Source organism: Choloepus didactylus, chromosome 18 (genome assembly GCF_015220235.1).
Source record: "Choloepus didactylus isolate mChoDid1 chromosome 18, mChoDid1.pri, whole genome shotgun sequence".
NCBI lineage: Eukaryota > Metazoa > Chordata > Mammalia > Pilosa > Megalonychidae > Choloepus > Choloepus didactylus.
The window spans coordinates 67354679-67374547 of record NC_051324.1 but is presented as its reverse complement, the minus strand read 5'-3'; the positions used below and the strand labels follow the sequence as shown (position 1 = coordinate 67374547).

The window sequence follows — 19869 nt, the reverse complement described above, 5'->3', positions numbered from 1 at the left end:
AGAGGTTCTCGATCATGTTCAAGGTATAAGGGGCATTGGGGCCATACTGATGGACGGCCTGCCTCAATTCCCTCAATAGTTTGTAATCATATGATTCGTGCCGATTGCCACCTTGGGGATTGATAATAACCGGGTACATTTCTGAGACTGGCTGCGGCTCAAGTGGCTGGTAGCCACCCAGCATGCCAAAAGGTCTAAATGTTGTGAAAGGGTTCCATCTCCAGAAATGTCTCCCACCACTACCTAATGGCAAAGGGTCCTGAGGGCCTGTATACTCGGGCGGGGGGTACGGCAAAGGTTGCCCCTCCCCTGACCGACCCATCGGGGTTTCCGGGTCTGGCAGCAAAGGATAATTACATTTACTGGGCATGGCCACTAGAGGGAGCTCTCGGCAAGGTCCTTTGGTGGGACCGCCCAAGGCGTCAGTTGGGAGCTGGGGTGTCCCTGGGGGTGCAGCGGTAGACATTGGCGGGGCGGAAGGCCGCACGGGTGTGGCGGGAGGCTCCTCCCACTCAATTAGCGGGGATGCTTCCGCCTTCTCGTCAGTATCGCTATCTGACTCTGAGTCAGAGTCACTGGACTCCGGCGGTTTGCCCTTACAGGAGCCGTCCGCTGACGAAACTGACTGGGTTTCTTGGAGCGCGCACCGTGCTTCTTGCAAGACAGAGGACGGGCTTAGGCCGGTAGCCGATTCTAGTTCAAGGACCGCACGGACGGTCTCCCATATGGGTACTAGAATCGGGTCCATACACACGCCCGTCTGGCGCGCTCGGTCTATGTCGCGACCGAGCTTCATCCAAGAGGGTAGGCTAAGGCTGCCGGTGCAGGCAAACCAAGGGGCAAAAGTATCAACATCATCAAGAAAACGCTGAAGGGAGCTTTTCCTGACCGAGATACCCCGTTGTTTCAAAAGGTTCTTTAAGGGAGCTAAGAGAGGTGAACTTCCGGACTGCCCCATGATTGCAGTCGGCACTATACTTCAGTCACTCGGAGAGCTCTTCCGAGTCCCCCGGGGTCACCTGAAAACCCACGGGCCCTAACTATCATGTAATAAGACGCACTCACCTTCTCGCGTTGATCAGGCGCGGGAAGTCCGCCGTAAGCTCGACGCGCAGCGCTGCTCTCCTCACAGAGGGACCGTCGAGAGCGAGGCAGGAGGAGGAGCTTCCCCGTACGGGCCACCACTTGTCCGGCGCTGCCCCGCTCGGTCCCCGGTTCCCGGCCGGCGAGGGGAAACAGGGAAGGAGAGAGAGAGATGCAGACTGCGCGAACTAACCTGGTCATGAATCACGACTCGAACCACACGGCAGTTGTGAAAGCAAGCCCTTTACTACAGCTAGATGAACATTCTGTGTTACTGGTTCCCACACGGGGCACGGCGCCTCGTGGGAGAGCAGCCTCGATGTGGCCGTCAGGCACGGCTCCTTGTGGGCTGTCTCACCCTACCCCGTCCGGGTAAGACCTTTTATACACAATTAACAACCAATAAGCTTCTAGGCTAGTATCGCGTATACAGGATTTCGATTGGTAGGAGCGGGTGGCGGATACATGCGTCACTATGCGGAAACAGGATGCAGGCGCCATCTTGGCTCACTCGATGGGCGGGGGTAACTCTAGAGCAGGCTGCAGCGCATACGCTAGGCCCGATTCGGGAGGCGGCTTTCCACACATATGTATATTTTGTTTTGTGTTTTCTGAAATACAAATGGTAACACACTGTCTGTGTTGTTGCTACTTGCTTTCCTCAGCTTGCTTTGCATCTTGGCAGTCATCTCCTCCGGAGATTCTGATGTGCTCTCCCCCTCCTTTCTTCCCTGGGTTTTTGGCATCTTGAGGCTGCCCAGTGACTGGTCGTGGGAAGGGAAGGAATGGGTGCCTGTGACTCTCTGAGATCCTCCTTTATCTGAGAGAACCTGGCTGATGGTCCTGCCCGGTTAGGTTTCGGGGGTCAGGAGGGGTTAGCAAGGAGCAGAGGCCCTGTGTCCCCAGTCCTGTTTGGTTTCTATTAATTTTCACTCTGATGGCAAAGAAGGTCCTGCTAGTGAAAAATTAAGTGAACAATATATGCATGTACTTCAAATATTCACCCATCTTTTGCTGGTGTCAATGTTTGCCACTGTGGAGGACCACATCTGACAGCTGCCTGGAAGTGACAGATGTCAAAGCAGGCAATTATATATATATTTTCCCCCATGGGGATATTTGCAAGTTTTTCTCTCCATAGTTTCTCTCCATCTTTAACTTTCTGATGCTGCTTCCTGGAAGAACATCTTAGATATTCCTATATAAAGGAGAAGTGGCAGTGGCATCCACCGAGTCTCCATAGGATAAAGCCTGAAAGTGTCAGATAAAGTGAGAATGGGCCCTCTCCTCGGTGTCAGCATTTCCTTCTTATATTTTGAGGTTGCAGATAGGCAATTCTATTTCGTTCCTTAGGGCACATCCTGCGGTTGCTTTACTGTGGAGATTTGGGCTGGGCTGTACTGGACCTCTGCAGCAGCAGCAGGTTCTTCTGATGTGGGGGCAAGGCTGTGGCATGAGAAGAGCTGGGCATGGGGGTGGTTTGGGTGGCCTGTGCGACATTCATTCTACATGCAGCCGGACAAAAGAAGGTTGAGGTTTTGTAATCGGACCTTTCGCTTAACTCTGTATACATCTTGTTTGATGTGTCTGGTACTAAGCTTGAAAGGCAACTGGGATGGCGACAGCTCAGCCTTTGTCACTGGCGACCATTGGTGTAGGCCCAGTGTGTTCTGAGCAAATGCCAGCTGTCAGAGAGTGGGTCCCCTGGCACCTGCGGGGGCGGGCCAGCAGGCCGACAGGCGGACTGGGTATGCACCGAGGGGCAAAGTACACTCGTGAATACACACCAATTAATACTTTAGTTTCTAATGGAGAAAACCTGCGTGCTTGCCAGCAAGGGACTCGACGGCCTCTGAGTCCTTGCTAGGGGAGCACTGGGAAAGGCTTATTGTTCAGAGAGATTCACTGACCAAGGAGAATTTTGTCAATTGTGAAACAGGCAGGATGTTTCATCACACTGGGGGGCTCTGGGCACATGGAAGCCACAGGCACTGCCCAGATGTGTTTGGCTGGCATCTGGGCCCTCCTGGTGTACCAATTGCCCGTTCCCCAGGTGTATTCGGAAGGCACAGTTGAGGTTGTTTCTTCTGCCTTTTGAACGTGCATTCTGTAGCCTTTTGGGATTTTCAGGAAGATGCACAGGTGTCGTTTTCAGTCTTCTTCGCATGCAGAGGGGTTAGAAAAGGGGTCGAGGCAATCTCTTGGTGTGCTGTGCTTGCCAGTTCTTGGAGAAAACAGCAGGTTTAACATTCAATGCATGCCTTGCCAAGTGCATGTCTTGCCAGCGGGAATGTAGACCATGAAATCCCTCTCTTCTCCATATGGTCTCTTTACCTTCTAGGGCAGGTGGTGAATACAGCTCTACCCCTTTGCCTGTGTGCGTGAGCTGTCTACACAGTCCTCATTCTCTGGGGCTGCAGGAAAAGTATCCGCAGCTTTGCAGACAGCGGCCAGAGCATTCCTCTTGGTAGTGGAGCTGGGATAGCTCTGTCCTCCCAGGTTAGGATCTTCATTTCTTCAGCCCCTTCTGGTCTTTTCTTTCTTCCTTCCTTGATGCTGTCAGGTGCTCAGATGAGAAAGTGCCATCATTCCCCATTTCTTTTCTTTTTTCTTTTTTTTTTTTTGCTTGCCCTCTTAAAAATTTTTTTATTAGAAAAGTTGTGGGTTTAGACTGATCATGCATAAAATACAGGATTCCCATACACCACCTCACAACCAATACCTTGCATTGGTGTGGAACATTTGTTACAATTGATGATAGCACTTTTTTGTAATTGTACTAAATTTTTTAAACTAGTTACCTTTGTTACAATTGATGAAAAATTATTAAAATAATACTAATAACTATTTTCCATAGTTGACATTAGGTTTATTTTTTCCATATACCACCCTATTTATTAACACCTTGTTTTAGTGTCATACATTATTATAATTCATGAAAGAATATTCTTATGCTATAAACTATAGCCCATCATCTACAATAGGGTTCACTCTGTTATACAGTCCTATGCTTGATCCTTTAATTTTTATGCTATGAATATATGAACAGTTTCCCCTTTTAATCACATCCATATATAATCAGTGCTGTTAATCACACTCACAATAATGTGCTACCATCACCACCATCCATTTTCAAACCTTTATAATCAACCTGAACAGAAATTCTGTACAAATTAAGCATCAACTCCCAATTCTCTAAACCCAATTTGTCCCCTGGTAAATTGTATTCTAGATTCAAATGTTATGAGTTTGCTTATAATAATTAGTTCATATCAGCGAGATCAAGCAATATTTGTCCTTTCGTGTCTGGCTTATTTCACTCATCATAGTGTCTTCCAGGTTCATTCATGTTGTTGCATGCATCAGAACTTCGTTCCTTTTTACCGGTAACTAATACACCATTGTATGTATACACGAATTTTGTTTATCTATTCATCATCTGTTGATGGACACTTGGGTTGCTTCCATCTTTTGGCAATTGTGAATAATGCGCTGTGAACATCAGTGTGAAAATATCTGCTTGAGTCCCTGCTTTCAATGCTTCTGGGTATATACTGTGTTATGGGGTTGCCAGGTCATATGTCATTCTCTACTTAGTTTTGTGAGGAACTGCCAAACGGTCTTCCACAGTGGCTGTACCATTTTACCTTCCCACCAGCAATGAATGAGTGTTCCTATTTCTCCACGTCCTCTCCAACACGTGTAGTTTTCTGTTTTTATAATAGTAGTCAGTCTAGTAGGTGTGAAATGATATCTCATTATGGTTTTGATTTGCATTTCTCTAATGGCTAGTGATGCTGAGCATCATTTCATGTGCTTTTTAGCCATTGTATATCCTCTTTGGAGAAATGTCTATTCCAGTCTTCTGCCCATTTTTAAATTGGGTTGTTTGTCTTTTTATTGTTGAGTTGCAGGATTTCTTTATATATTCTGGATGTTAAACCCTTATCAAATATGTGGTTTCCAAATATTTTTTCACATTGAGTAGGGTTGTCTTTTCACTTTCGTGACAAAATCTCTTGTTATGCAAGTTTTTAATTTTGAGACAGTTCCATTTATTTTTTCTTTCATTTCTTGTGCTTTGAGTGTCAAGTCTAAGAAACCATTGCCTAACATAAGATCCTGAAAATGCATCCCTACATTTTCTTCCAGGAGTTCTTATATTTAGGCCTTTGATCCACTTTGAGTTAATTTTTGTATATGGTGTGAGATAGGGGGTCTTTTTTAATTCTTTTGCATATGGATATCCAATTCTGCCAGCACTATTTGTTGAAGAGACTATTTTTTCCCAGTTGAGTGGACTTGGCAACCTTGTGAAAATCAATTGGCCATAGCTGTGAGTGTCTATTTCTGAATTCTCAGTTCGATTCCTTTGGTCAATATGTCTATCACTGTGCTAATACCATATTATATACACATATTATATGTACCATATTACATAATACATATTATAGCTTTGTAATATGCTTTAAAGTCAGGAAGTTTGAGTCTTCCAACTCTGTTCTTCTTTTTCAATATGTTTTGGGCTTTTTGAGTCCCCTTATCCTTCCAAATAAAGTTGGTAATTGGCTTTTCCATTTCTCAAAAGGAGACTGTTGGAATTTTGATTGGTATTGTGTTGAATCTGTAAATCATTTGGGTAGAATTGACATCTTAATGATATTTAGTCTTCCAATTCATGAAAATGGAATGTCCTTCATTTTACTTAGGTCTTCTTTGATTTCTTTTAGTAATGTGTAGTTTTCTGTGTACAAGTCCTTTATATCCTTGCTTAAATTTATTCCTAGATATTTGAATCTTTTAGTTCCTGTTGTAAATGAAATATCCTCAACTTGCTCATTACTAGTGTATAGAAACACTACTGATTTTTACATGTTAATCTTGTACCCCATCACTTTGTTGAATTCGTTTATTATCTCCAGTAGTTCTGTTGTTGATTTTTCAGGATTTTCTGTATATAGGATGATGGTATCTGCAAATAGTGAAAGTTTAACTTCTTCCTTTCCAATCTGGATGCCTTTTATTTCTTTTTCTTGCCTTACTGCAAACCCTAGGATTTACATTATACAACCTACTATCTATAACCTACTAATTTGAAAAGATACCAGCCTAGCTTCAATAGCATACACGTTCTCTGCTCCCATATCCCTCTGTTTCCCCTCTTTATGTTGTTCTTGTCCCATTTTTCCACTTTATATTTTTCATGTCTGTTATCAGGAAATATACCTTTTTCTTGTTCAATTGTATTCTGACTCTTACAGAAATTAAAGAGTAGAGTTGTATATTGAGGATACAGTACAGAGTTTTGCCTTTACCTCTTTAGTTGCTCTTAAAGGCAGTTTTCATCTTCACACTACTCCAAGCCATTCTCTTCTGTTTTCCTTTCAACTTGCAGAACTCCCTTTAGTAATTCTTGTAGGGCAATCTCTTATTGACACATTCTCTCCGTTTCTGTTTATCTGTGAATATTTTAAACTTTCCCTCATTTCTGAAGGATGGTTTTGCTGGATAAAGAATTTTTGGCTGTCAGTTTTTCTATTTCAGTATCTTAAATATATCATACCAGAGCCTTCTTCCCTCCATCATGACTTCTGATGAGAAAGCAATGCTTCCTCTTATTGAGGACCCCTTGTATGTGATGAGGGGTCAAACTTTCCTCTTGCTGCTTTCAGAATTGTCTCTTTACCTTTGCATTTGACTTTCTGATTAGCTTGTGTCAGAGTCAGTCTGTTAGGATTCATTCAGTTTGAATCAACAACAACATATACACTAGTAATGAGTAAGTTGAGGACCTCCAACTTTCCTTCTGGTGACATACATGACTCTGGGCATATGCATATATGTCCTTCCTAAGAGTTGGGAAATTATCAGCCATTATTTCCTCAAATGTTTTTTTCTTCCCCTTTTCCCTCCTGTTTTCTTTCTGGGACATCCATGATGTGTATGTTTGTGTACCTTGTGCTGTCTTTCAAGTCCCTGAGATGCTGCTCAGTTTTTTCTGTTGTTTTCTCTATCTGTTCTTCTGTATGATTTCAATTGTTCTAGTTTGCTGATTCTTTCTTCTACCTGTTCAAATCTGCTGTTGAATACCTTTAGAGTATTTTTTTTTTAAATTGAGATTGTTCACATACTGTACAATTATCCAGAGATCCAAAGTGTACAATCGATTGCCCATGGTACCATCATGCAGTTGTGCATCCATCACCACAATTTTTTTTCAATTTTTAGAACATTTTCATTACTCCAGAAAAGAAATAAAGACACACAAAAAAAGGAAGCTCAAACCTCCCATACCCCTAACCACCTCCCTCCGTTATTGATTCATAGTATTTGTATAGCACATTTGTTATTGTTGATGAAAGAATGTTAAAATACTACTAACTGTAGTATATAGTTTGCGATAGGTATATTTTTTTCTATATGCCCCTCTATTACTAACTTCTAGTTGTAGTGTCATACATTTGTTCTAGTTCATGAGAGAGATTTCTAATATTTGTGCAGTTAATCATGGATGTTGTTCACTACAAGATTCAGTTTTATACATTCCCATCTTTTAACCTCCAACTTTCCTGCTGGTGACATACATGACTCTGAACTTACCCTTTCCACCACATTCATACACCATTCAGCACTGTTAGTTATTCTCACAATGTGCTACCATCACCTTTGTCCATTTCCAAACATTTAATTTCACCCTGGTTGAACATTCTGCTCATTTTAAGCAACCGCCCCTCCCCCATTCTTTAGTCTCGCTGTATATCCTGGTAACTTATATTTCATGTCTATGTGTTTACATATTATAATTAGTTCATATCAGTGAGACCCTGATGTGTCTGACTTACTTCACTCAAATAGTGCCCTCAAGGTTTCTTCATCAACCCACTTTTTAAAGACTGTTTTGTTCACACACCATACATTCTGTCCTAAGTAAACAATCAGTGGTTCCCTTTATAGTCACATATTTATTCACCACCATCACCACTATCTATATAAGGACATCTCCGTTTCTTCCACAAAGAAGGAGGAAGAGTCAAAGAAGGTAGAGAAACAAAAGAGAAAGACAAAAGAAAGAAAAACACAAGCAAAACAAAACAAAACAAAATAAAAAAAAGTAGCATCTAGAAAGCACCAAAAGGAAAGACAGCATTAAACTAAAGTAGGATAAAGAGTCAGACAACATCACCAATGCCGAGAGTCCCATACCCTTTCCCCATCCTCCTCCCCATATGCATTTAGCTTTGGTGTATTGCCTTTGTTATATTAAAGGAAGCATAATACAATCTTTCTGTTAATTATAGTCTCTAGTTTGCATTGATTGTATTTTCCCCCCAAGCTCACCCTATTTTTAACACCTTGCAATGTTGGACATTCATTTGTTCTACCTCATGTAAAAACATATTTGTACCTTTTATCACAATCATTGAGCACCCTAGGTTTCACTGAGTTATTCAATCCTAGTCTCTATTTTTCCTCTTTCCTTCTGATGTCCCACATTCTCCTAACCTTCCTCCTTCAACCATATTCACAGTCATCTTTGTTCAGTGTACCCACATTGCTGTGCTACTATCTCCCAAAATTGTGTTCCAAACCTCTCACTCCCGTCTTTTCCTTTCGGTCTATAGTGATCCCTTTAGTGTTTCCTGTAGAACAGACATCTTGTTCACAAACTCTGTCATTGTCTGTTTGTCAGAGAATATTTTAAACTCTCCTTCATATTTGAAGGACAGTTTTGCAAATATAGGATTATTGGTTGATGGTTTTTCTCTTTCAGTATCTTCAATATATCACCCCACTTCCTTCTTGCCTGCATGGTTTCTATTGAGAAATCCACACATAGTCTTATCAAGCTTCCTTTGTATGTGATGGATCGTTTTTCTCTTGCTGCTTTCAGGATTCTCTCTTTATCTTTGACGTTTGATAATCTGATTATTAAGTGTCTTGGTGTAGGCCTATTCAGATCTATTGTGTTTGGGGTATGCTGCGCTTCTTGGATCTGTAATTTTATGTCTTTCATAAGAGATGGGAAATTTTCATTGCTTATTTCCACTATTATTGCTTCTGCCCCCTTTCCCTTCTTTTCTTCTTCTGGGACACCAATGACATGTACATTTCTGCGTTTCATTTTGTCCTTAAGTTCCCAGAGACGTTGCTCATATTTTTCCATTCTTTTCTCTATCTGTTCTTTTGTTTGTAGGCTTTCTGTTGCATTATTCTCTAGTTCCTGGGTGTTTTCTCCTGCCTCTTGAGATCTGCTGTTGTATGTTTCCATTGTGTCATTCATCTCTTGTGTTGTGCCTTTCATTTCCATAGATTCTGCCAGTTGTTTTTTTGAACTTTCAGTTTCTACCTTCTGTACGCCCAGTGTTTGCATTATACACGTCATCTCTTTTGCTATGTCTTCCCTAAACTTTTTGAATTGATTTAGCATTAGTTATTTAAATTTCTGTATCTCAGTGTAAGTGTAAGTTTCTTCCTTTGACTGGGCCATAATTTTGTTTTTCTTAGTGTAGGTTGTAATTTTCTGTTGTCTAGGCATTTGGTTTCCTTTGTTACCCCAATCAGGTTTTCCCAGACCAGAACAGGGTCAGGTCTAGCAGGAGGAATTAGTAACTGGTTTCCCTGAGGGTGTCTTAGATTGATACACCCTGTGAGGCCTCAAGTCACTGTGCTTTTCTGTAGCTCCAGACTGGTGTAAGGAGGTGTGGCCCGTGGCTGTTTTCCCCTAGGCTCTGGGATCTGGTTCTGAATGGAAGGCAGGTAGTAGAGCTGGGCCCCACCTCTTTCCTCTTAGGGAAGATAGAGCCCCTAGGGAGAGGTTTCTCTCTGCCTGTGCTATCTCCACCCTTGTCTTAGAGCACTGGGAACGGAAAATGGCTGAGCTGAAAAAGGGACAGAAAGCCCCTTTCAGGGCCAGTCTGCGGCTGCCCTCCTGCTGTCCAAGGTCAGTCATCACCGAAAGCCTCTGTCTCCTTGTTGGGGATTTGTATCTTGTATTGAGCAGTCTATGTTTGTTAATTAAAACCCCAGCTGGAGCTCAGCTGAGCTATATTCACTTGCTGGGAGAGTGCTGCTCTCTATCACAGTGAGGCTTTGCAGTTTGGACTGCGGGGGTAGGGGGCTGCTGGCTCAGGTCCACAGTTTTTACTTACAGATTTTATGCTGTGATCTCAGGCATTCCTCCCAATTCAGGCTGGTCTATGATGAGTGAGCAGTCATGTTTGTCCCCAGCAGTTATTCCAGATTATTTACTAGTTGTTCCTGGTTGTTTATTACTTGTTCCAGGGGGACTAACTAGCTTCCACTCCTCTCTGTGCTGCCATCTTCTGGAACCCTCTAGTGTATTTTAAATCTCTACCATTGTGCCTTTCGTCCTCATAATTTATGTTTCATTTTATTCTTTCAAACTCTTCTTTATGCTCACACACTGTCTTCTTCTTATCCTTCTCTCTTTAGGCATATTTTGCTTCATTTCCTCAGGTTGATATGGGAAATTTGTTTAAACTTTTTTAATTAATTGTTTCAAATTCTCTGTCTCCTCTGAAGTTTTGATTTGTTCCATTGAGTGAGCCATATTTTCTTGTTTCTCAGTATGGCTTGTAATTTTTTTGGTGATGTCTAGGCATCTGATTATCTTGATGTTTTAACTCTGAAGGTCCATTTCTCCCTCTTGTCTAAGGTTTTAGTGTTGATTGGCTATGTGTTAAGGCTCTTCTTTGATGCTTGGTCCAAATTATTCTAGACCTTTAGAATAGCCTATGCCTGATCACATTTCTCAGCTCTTCTTCATCTGATTCTTGCCCTATGTGGTACAATTTTTAAGATTGTGCTTCTTATGTAATTGTTTCACCACCAGGAGAAAATGTCCTTTCCTCTGTTCCTTCTTCAGTCATCTTGATCTGTTCAGTTTGTTTTTGTGCAGACTTTTCTCCCCAGATCCTATGATTTGTTTAAATTCTCTCCCTTACTCAGTGCCCATTTTCCTTACTGTCTTCATTCTGGGATGCTCCTGTCTTATAGCAGTTCAGTTTATCTCCCCCCCCTTTTTTTTTCTTTGTGAGACTTTTCTGCCTCCTTATTCTTCTCCATTAGCATATCCCAGAAAAGTGAGTCACTCTGGAAAAATCCAGTGGTCCAATCACCAGAAACTGGACTGAGTATGCACAGCACTTTCCAGCTGCAGTGTTACCGTGGTCTCCCTCTCTTTTTTTTGTTTTTCTCCTGTGGGCCCCTTTGTATGCAGCACTCCTCAGTGTTCTGCTCCAGGTCTCTGTGGACTTGGGTCCCTGTGCTTGGGTATGGGTGGGGTTCTATCACTGCTATCCCCAGTGGGAGGTGGAAGGGACCTGACTGCTGCCTAGCTGTGTGGGACCAAGTGAGGGAGAGAGAGTAGACCAGCAGGTCGGGAACGAAAGTTTCCTACCTGACATTTTCTTTGTCTTTGATTCAGCATCTGTAGAGTCCTTCTGCAGTCTCTACCATCCTCCAGAGTTCTAAGCAAGTGGGATTTGTCCTTTCATTCACTGAATGTCTGGGGAAGTTTTTTCAGGGGATGTCTTATGCCACCATATTAATGACGTCACTCTCCACATTCCTTTTATTTCTCTGTAACCTTCTGTCTGATGTAGAAGTGATTCCATTTAACATTTTATTAAGGCATTTTTTAAAAAATTCAGTTTTATTGAGATATATTCACATATCATACAATCATCCATGGTGTACAATCAACTGTTCACAGTACCATCATATAGTTATGCATTCATCACCCCAATCCATTTCCTTATACCAGAAAGAATGAAAATAAGAATAAAAATAAGAATAAAAAATCAAAGTAAAAAAGAACACCCGGATCATCCCACCCACCCTATTTTTCATTTAGTTTTTGTCCCAATTTTCTACTTATCCATCTATACACTGGATAAAGGGAGTGTGATCCACAAGGCTTTCACAATCACACTGTCACCCCTTATAAGCTACATTGTTATACAATTGTCTTCAAGAGTCAAGGCTACTGGGTTGGAGTTTGATAGTTTCAGGTATTTACTTCTAGCTATTCCAATACCTTAAAACCTAAAAAGGGCTATTTATATAGTGGGTAAGAGTGCCCACCAGAGTGATCTCTTGACTCCATTTGGAATCTCTCAGCCACTGACTCATTATTTTGTTTCATTTTGCTTCTTCCTTTTGGTCAAGAAGATGTTCTCAATCCCATGATGCCGGGTCCAGATTCATCCCCGGGAGTCCTATCCTGCGTTTCCAGGGAGATTTACACCCCTGGGAGTCAGGTCCCATGTAGGCGGTGTGGGCAGTGAGTTCACCTGCTGAGGTGGCTTAGCTAGAGAGAGAGGGCCACATCTGAGCAACAAAGAGGCACTCAGGGGGAGACTTTTAGGCACAGTTATAAGCAGGTTTAGTTTCTCCTTTGCAGTAACTAGTTCCATAAGGGCAAGCACTAAGATAGAGGGCTCATTATACCAAACTGTGTTAAGGCATTTTTAAAGCAGTCTGTCAACTGTTACTGTACATGCCAATGTCAGATGTCATTATTTTCAGAGCTTTGGATCAGAGAGAAGTTAGGGAATTTTGCATTGGTTATGACATTATCTGGTGGTATATTTGTAGGGTTCTTTTTTAGGTTACTCTGGCATCAGAGAACGGGATGAGTTGGAAGCCAGAGAAACAAAAGGCCAGGGGACCAATTAGGAGATCGTTGGGCTATTCCCCCTAAGGGCAGGGAAGGCCTGAGGTTATGGGAACAGAAAGGAAGACAGCTTTGAGAGACATTTTGAAGGAGGAAGCATGGAAATAACCTGATGACTGGATAGATGGAGATGAATGGAGAAGAAAGAGAGTATCCAGATGATACCCAGGTTTCAAATTTCAGTGGGTTCAAGAACAGTGGGGCCCAGTTGAAAATTCAGTATTTGGAAGGGTGAGGTGGATTTGGAGGGGGTGGTCCTTAACGTGGGAAGTGTGAATTCACCAAGCATGAACTGATTGAGCTAGGGATGTGTTGTGTTTGTACTGGTGGTGAGGTGTCTAAGTTGAGATGTTTACAGGAGGCTGGAAATGTGAGTCAGCGGCTCAGGGGTGGGGTGGCTCAGGGGTGGGGATTATATATACAGAATTGGTGAGAGTCCTTATCATGAAGAGTTGAACATGTTGGAGAGGAAACTGGTTCAGGCTGACCAAGGGTATGTGCTCAGCCAGGAGGCAAGGAAATGTAACTGCTGACTACAGTGGTTTTACTTGTAATTGTTGTTATTTTAGCTTATTCCTTTACTTATTTCCTTCACTAGCAGTTGTTATTTTGTATTAGCTGAATATTTTATAACTGTGCTCCCATGCCCCTCCTTTACAGCCATTTAGCTTAAGGACTTTTCAGGCCCATGCTTATTCCTTATTGACAATGAGTGAAAGACACACCCAATCAATACAAGCTAACCTGAATCCTTAATTTGAATTTATACACCACCAATCACATCGCTATTTCCATCTCTCTGTTTAGTCCCATAAAAACCCTAAACACTTGGGGAGACAGATCCGAGGCCCACAGGCCTCCTGCTCTCCTTACTGCGCTTTGTAATAAAAGCTCTTTCTCTCTTTGATACCCTGGTGTCATCGATTGGCTATTTTTTTTTTTTTTTTTTTTTTTGGTACCAAATCACTTTATTTGAAGGAATGGTACAATTGAAAGAACTTGGTGAATGTTGGTACAACTTATGGAAAAGGTAAAAGTAAACCCAACATGCGTGCAACTGCCGTGGTGACCACGGAAGTCACCCTGTGGCTCTGGGGAAGATGGTGTAAGGCTTAGCTCTCATCATTACCATTTCCCAGAGTGTGCTTGTCGAAGAGATACTCTGTCAAGCCAGAATCCGGGGCCCCCATCTTGCGCAAGTTGGTTACGTAGTCACCCAATTCTTTGATGGACTTTACCTGCTCATTCAGGTAATGGGTCTCGATGAAGTCACGCAAGTGGGGGTCGTTTTTGTCAGTGGCCAGTTTGTGCAGTTCCAGTAGTGACTGAGTCACCCTTTTCCCCAAGTGTAATGCACACTCCATTGCATTCAGCCTGCTCTCCCAGTTGTCTCGTTCTTGTTTCTTGATGTCCTGAAGGAAGACTCGGCCACCGCGTTGGTTTTGCAGCTTTATAAGTTTCTCTGCATGTTCCCTTTCCTCATGAGATTGGTGAAGAAAATATTTGGCAAAGTTCTTGAAAGCCACATCATCACGGTCAAAGTAGTAGGACATCGACAGGTAGACGTAAGAGGCGTAGAGCTCCAGGTTGATCTGGTGGTTGACGGCGGCCTCTGAGTCCTGGTTGTAGTTCTGGTGCACCTGCGATGGGGATGTGGTCATCATGGTGGCGGCTGAGGAGAGGAGGCGGCGGCGGCTGTGCGGTGCTGGAACGGTGGTGGAGGGCTGCTCGGAGTGGCGGCCAACGGAGGGCAAGTGCCGGGTTCCATTCAAGCACTGTTGAAGCAGGAAACCCTGGCGACTCTCCACCAAGACGTCTGGCCTCGATTGGCTATTATGCACACTGGGCAGCAAGCCGCTGGCAATAGAAATGCGCAATCAGGAGGTCAGACAAAGCTGGGATTGAACAGAACAAGGATTTCAAAGCTGGCTGGGCCTCCTGGAACTTGGGGAGGCAGCACAGGTCCCCAGGGTGCATGTATCTGTCCATCCATGTGGCTGCCCGAGTGTCTAGGTTTTGATAGTAACTCAGCTGATTCCTAACAGGACAGAGCTGATGGGTTAGTTGCAGAGGGAGGCAGGTGAGCACTGTATGTTCCCAGCAACACCAGAGGCCAAGCCGTTTTATTTCTCCTTCAGTATGTCCGATCAAAGCTAATTGCTTATCTCATCACAAACTTTAGGGGCTTCTGGAGGGGACAGACTGTTAGAAAATCTCCCTTTGAAGGGGTTGAGGCCCCAGGGGGCGTGAGGTTGATTTGGATGTGATCTGTGTTTACACTGGAGCGAGTGGGCTCTGTAGGGAATGCATTGAGGGAATCAGTTGAAGGTCTAGTTGACCAATGTAAGCAAACTTAAATATGTGAGGATGGGCGCATGCGTGCATGCATGGGTGTGCATAAGTGATGTGTGCATGGGTGCGAGTGAGGGGTGCACACGGGTGCATGAGTGTGTGCATGAGGCATGCGTGCGTGAGTGCATGCAAAGGTGCATATTAGTGTATATCTGAGGCATGCATGCGTTGGGGTGTGCATGGATGCATGCAAAGGTGCATGGGAATGTATATGTGAGGTGTGTGTGCATAGGTGTGTGCGATTTATTTGTGATTTCCAAGAAGCAGGAAGGAGCACTGCTGAGAGGATCTTCATTGAGGCTTGGGTGTGGCTGTGTCTCCCACGCTGGCCCTCTCTGCATCTCAGGTTTCTGATTAATGAGTCAGTGAGGCAGGTACCTGCTCTACCCATTTCCAGGGCATCAGTCCTGACTTTGTTCATTATGCCCCAAATCTAACCAGCACCTGAGCCTTATTGATGGGCTCCTTTACACTGAGGGTTGCAGACTGTTTTCATGAAATTTTATTGGAATACAGCTGTGCCCCATCATTACGTATTGCATACTGCTGGTTTTGCACTGCAACAATGGAGGTGAGTCCTCGGTACAGAGAATGCATGGCCCACAAAACTGAAAATATTTACTATCTCGCCATTTATAGCAACAGTTTGCTGACCCCTGATTCAAATACTTCTCTAGTTAATCACTTCTTCTCACTGCTCAGCCCTCACTCTAGTCGGGGACCTTCGGCTCCTGCTCCACGTCGTTTTCCCGAAGCTCTAGGGGATACTTCACTGCTTGTAAGACTGATCCTGCTTCCCTGGTTGAACCCCTTCAAGGGCTCCTGATTCTTTGGTTTACAGTTCTGTTTGCACAGCATCTTTATGAAACTTGGTTTCATGTGGCCCTTGCTGCCCTCTGCAGCCTCATCCTCCCCACCCCTTACCCCTCACCCCTGCTGGTCTCTCACCAGGGCTGCAGTTTTTTCTCTCTCCTCCAGCCATTGCACAAGCTGTTGTCTCTGCCCAAACACTGTCTCTGCAGCTGTTTGTCACACTCCCTCCTACTGATCCTTTGACGTGAGTCTTGTGTGTTCCTTCCCCAGAATGCTTTGCCACCGGGCCCTTGTCTTGGATAGAGGCTTCTTTAACCTGCTCCCATTCCATTCGTACTTCCCACATCCTGCTCCTTCCTTACCTGTGCTGCCCTTACCTGTGTGCCTGAAGGCAGGGGCGTGGTCAGGGATGTGGGCAGGGATAGGGTCTGCCTGGTCTCAGCTGTATCCTCCACACCAGCATGGGGCCTGGTGCTTAGATGATCTTCGGGAGTGATTTGTTGAATGAATGAATGAATGAATGAATGGTGATGTTGTCATTATCAAATGAGCTTGCATTTGTGAAAGCTCCTTGCAGCTTATAAACTGAAAGTGCTTTCCACTTGCACGTTATTTGCTGGAAGCAGATTGTGTCTTTTGCGTTGACCACTCTTTTAGACGTGATAAACATGAGGCACAGATAATTAAACAAGCAGGGGATAAAAAAAAATCATTTGGTATTTGAATCTGTTATATGATTTTTCATCCTTTATTTACTTTCTTAATTGTGTTTGACTAAGAAGCTAAAGACTTATGCTGCCATTTAGAATAAGTATGTTTTGAGCAGCGTGACAGGAAGTGTGCCTGAAGGCTTCTATGCCTGTCATGCTTTAGAAAAATATTGGATACCTGGACCCCTCTGTAGGTTCTGATTTATCATTTCTTGGGTAAAGCCTAGGGATTGATTAAAAAGATCCCAACAAGGAATTTGTTGTTCAGCAAGGTTGATGACCACTGGTTAAAAGGCTACTTATAAATTGCTCTTGTTAGGTGCTGCTAGAGACATTGTTTCATGCAGGATTCCCAGTAATTCATAATTCAAGTAACTTCTTTCTACTGGAAGCCAAAATCTTACTATTGCATAAGAGTCAAAGGAAGAGGGAAAGAAGAACTTTCCTGCAGGTGGGTAAGGGACAGTCTCAAGATGAAAATGGAGAAGGCAGCTGGTCCTGTGGACTGTGAACTCGGGAGGGCACCAGATTCCCTGGTGTTAGGTGTTGGGTTGTGTCCTCCAAAAAGACACATTGAAGTCCTAATCCCCAGTATCTCAGAATGTGACGTTATCTGGAGATAGGGTCTTTAAAATGAAATTAGACAAGTTCAGATGACTTCACACTGGAGTAGGCTGGGCCCTTAATCCAGTATGACTGATGTCCTTCTAAAAAGGGAGAGGACACGGCCAGGCACAGAGAGAAGATGGCCGTGCGAGGATGGAGGCAGCTGCTTCGACAAGCCAAGGAGCCCCTGGGGCCACCAGGAAAAAGGCGAGAGGCAGGGAACAGATTCTTCTCTAGAGACTTCAGAGGAAGCTCAGCCCAGCCAATACCTTGATTTCAGACTTAAGAGATCTGCCTCCAGAACTGTGAGATACGAATCCCTGGTGCTTTAAGCCCCCCAGCTTGTGCTACTTTGTTATGGCAGCCATAGGGAACAAGGATGCTGGGAATGCCTAACAGAATGCAGGTGCCTGGGCCCCACCTCAACCATGGAGTCTCTTGGGGTCAGGCCCAGGCACTTCCTTTTTAAACTAGTCTCTAGGTGATCTGAATGCTAATGAAAGTGAGAAAACAATGGTATGGTCCAGAAAGGCAGATAACAGTGCAGGAAGAGTCTGGAAGACTGTAGAATCTGAGGGGAAAATACAGGAAGCTTTGGAGAGTTGAGTTCCAAAACCTTCCTATCATCTATCTCATGGTCTTCCTTTTTAAAAATATTATTTTAACTAAGATAAAACTTATATAACTCAAAATTAACCATTTAAAATGAACACTGCAGTGGCGTTTAGTACATTCACCATGTTGTGTAATCCCACCTCTATCTACTTTCAAAACATTTTCATCATCCCCAAATAAAACCTGGTCCCCATTAAACAGTGGCTTCACTTTCCTCCCTCCCCTCTGGCCTTGGCAACCACCAACCCACTTCTGGATTTGTGGATCTCCCTGGTCCACATATTTCATACAAGTGGGATCATACAGCATTTGTCCTCTTGTGACTGGCTTCTTTCACTTGGCTTGGTGTTTTGGAGGTTCATCCATACTGTAGCAGGTATCAGCACTTTGTTCCTTTTTTATGGCTCATATTCTATTGTATGCTTATACCATAATTTGTTTATTCACTCATCCGTTGAAGAAATTTAGGTTGTTTCCACCTTTGGATTGTTGCAAATAGTGCTGCTATGAACATGTGTTGTTTGAGCTCAGGTTTTCAGTTCTTTTGAGTATATATCATGGTCCCCCTTTAACCGACTGTTTAAATCAGATCAAAACCAGGTGGTCAGACAGCTCAGGGGACACAGTTTGCTGAAGTAACGTATCAGAAGCTCAGCTCTGAAGGAGGAGATATCAGGGGATGGTGGGCAATTAATAGGGACAGGCCATTCCCATCAACCATGGGCTTAGGCTGGCTTTGGTTTTAAATATCTTCACTGCAAGGTTACAGCAGAAACACTCCATCAGAATCATCTTTGTAAAAATACATTTCTTGTATCAAAATCTTTTGATGTTTCCTGATCCATTCCAAATCTTTTTATTTTCCTTTTTTCCTTTTTCCTTTAGCATGGCCTTCAAGGCTTTCCTCTTGGCTACTTCCTACATCCTCAGCTTCAGCCCAGCCAGCTGTCTGCTACCCAAGCCACCAACCAGCTACTGCAGCTGGTTCTCAGTACATGTCATGCTGTTTGTCATCCTGGGTCTTTTTTTGTTTTTCTTCTGCCTGAAACCACTTTCCTCTTTTTTACCTGGCTGATTCCTAATCACCTGACAGGTCTTAGCCATGGGCATCCCTTCCTCTGAGAAATTGTCTGGAAACCCATGGACAGGTGCTTCTGAATCTCTTTGTAGCCTTCGTCAACGCAGCACCATTGCATAGCTGTTGCTTGCTTAATTGCCCACTTCCTGGGTCAACTGTAAGCTGGCATTGCTCTGTACCATCAAAGGGAATTCAGTAGTGAGCGTCTTCCTGTCACTAACTATTCATGGTTAAAATCTTTTGGGCATCTGAAAGCTCAGAACAGATCAGTGACTCTTGCATGCATTCAGTGTGAGTTTGAACCCCGAGTTCTAAATCGTTTATGAGCAATAGAGAGGAGCAGAGTTGCCAATAGTTCAGGTTCTGGAGTCCCACTCACCAAGATTAGATCCATCCTATGCCACTTGACTGAGCGCGGGACTTTGAACTAGTTACTTGGCCTCTCTCCTTCTAAGCCCCATTGTATCTACTTCAGAGGGATTGTTTTAGAGATTGACTGACTGCCGAGTTTTACTGATTCTAAGAAGCACCCCCCCCACACACACACATTTTAACATCTCTAAAATAAGGCTGTATCTTACAGTCAATGATGGTCATTATTAATGGGCAGCATTTTTTGTTTCTCAGTGATACCTTGAGTAATGGTGTGTCTTATAGTTGAAGGTGTTTTGGAGTCAGTGAACATGGTAATCCATGCAGCTATGCTTGCTTCTGTGCCTGCATGTTGTAAGAGCTCAGTAACTATTGGCAGTGACGGGGTTGTTATTATCTCAGTTATGGCAAACAATCAGAGGGCTGTAGGCATGATTTCACTTTATCGCCTGTGCCTGGTACTCGTCTCCCTCCTCTCCATGCTCTGGAACTTCTCCTTTGCTGCACCTGTCCTGTCTCTGGTCCTTCCAGTTCCTGAAACA

The 19869-nt window shown here is 43.6% G+C and overlaps 2 protein-coding genes across 16 annotated transcripts in view; one reads left to right on the top strand and one right to left on the bottom strand.

Moving 5' to 3' along the window:
• The window catches only part of SLC39A11 (solute carrier family 39 member 11), a 519734-nt gene that overhangs the window by 153870 nt on the left and 345995 nt on the right, over positions 1-19869 (top strand). The gene's annotated exons all lie outside the window — the stretch shown is intronic.
• On the bottom strand, positions 13894-14469 carry LOC119513504 (ferritin heavy chain-like). The gene has a single exon (XM_037808770.1). It carries the CDS (start codon positions 14443-14445, stop codon positions 13894-13896), a length of 552 nt encoding a protein of 183 aa, XP_037664698.1. The 5' UTR covers positions 14446-14469.

What these genes read in the sequence shown, in the direction of transcription:
- LOC119513504 (XM_037808770.1), bottom strand. Translation starts at nt 14,445, where the DNA reads ATGATGACCACATCCCCATCGCAGGTGCACCAGAACTACAACCAGGAC.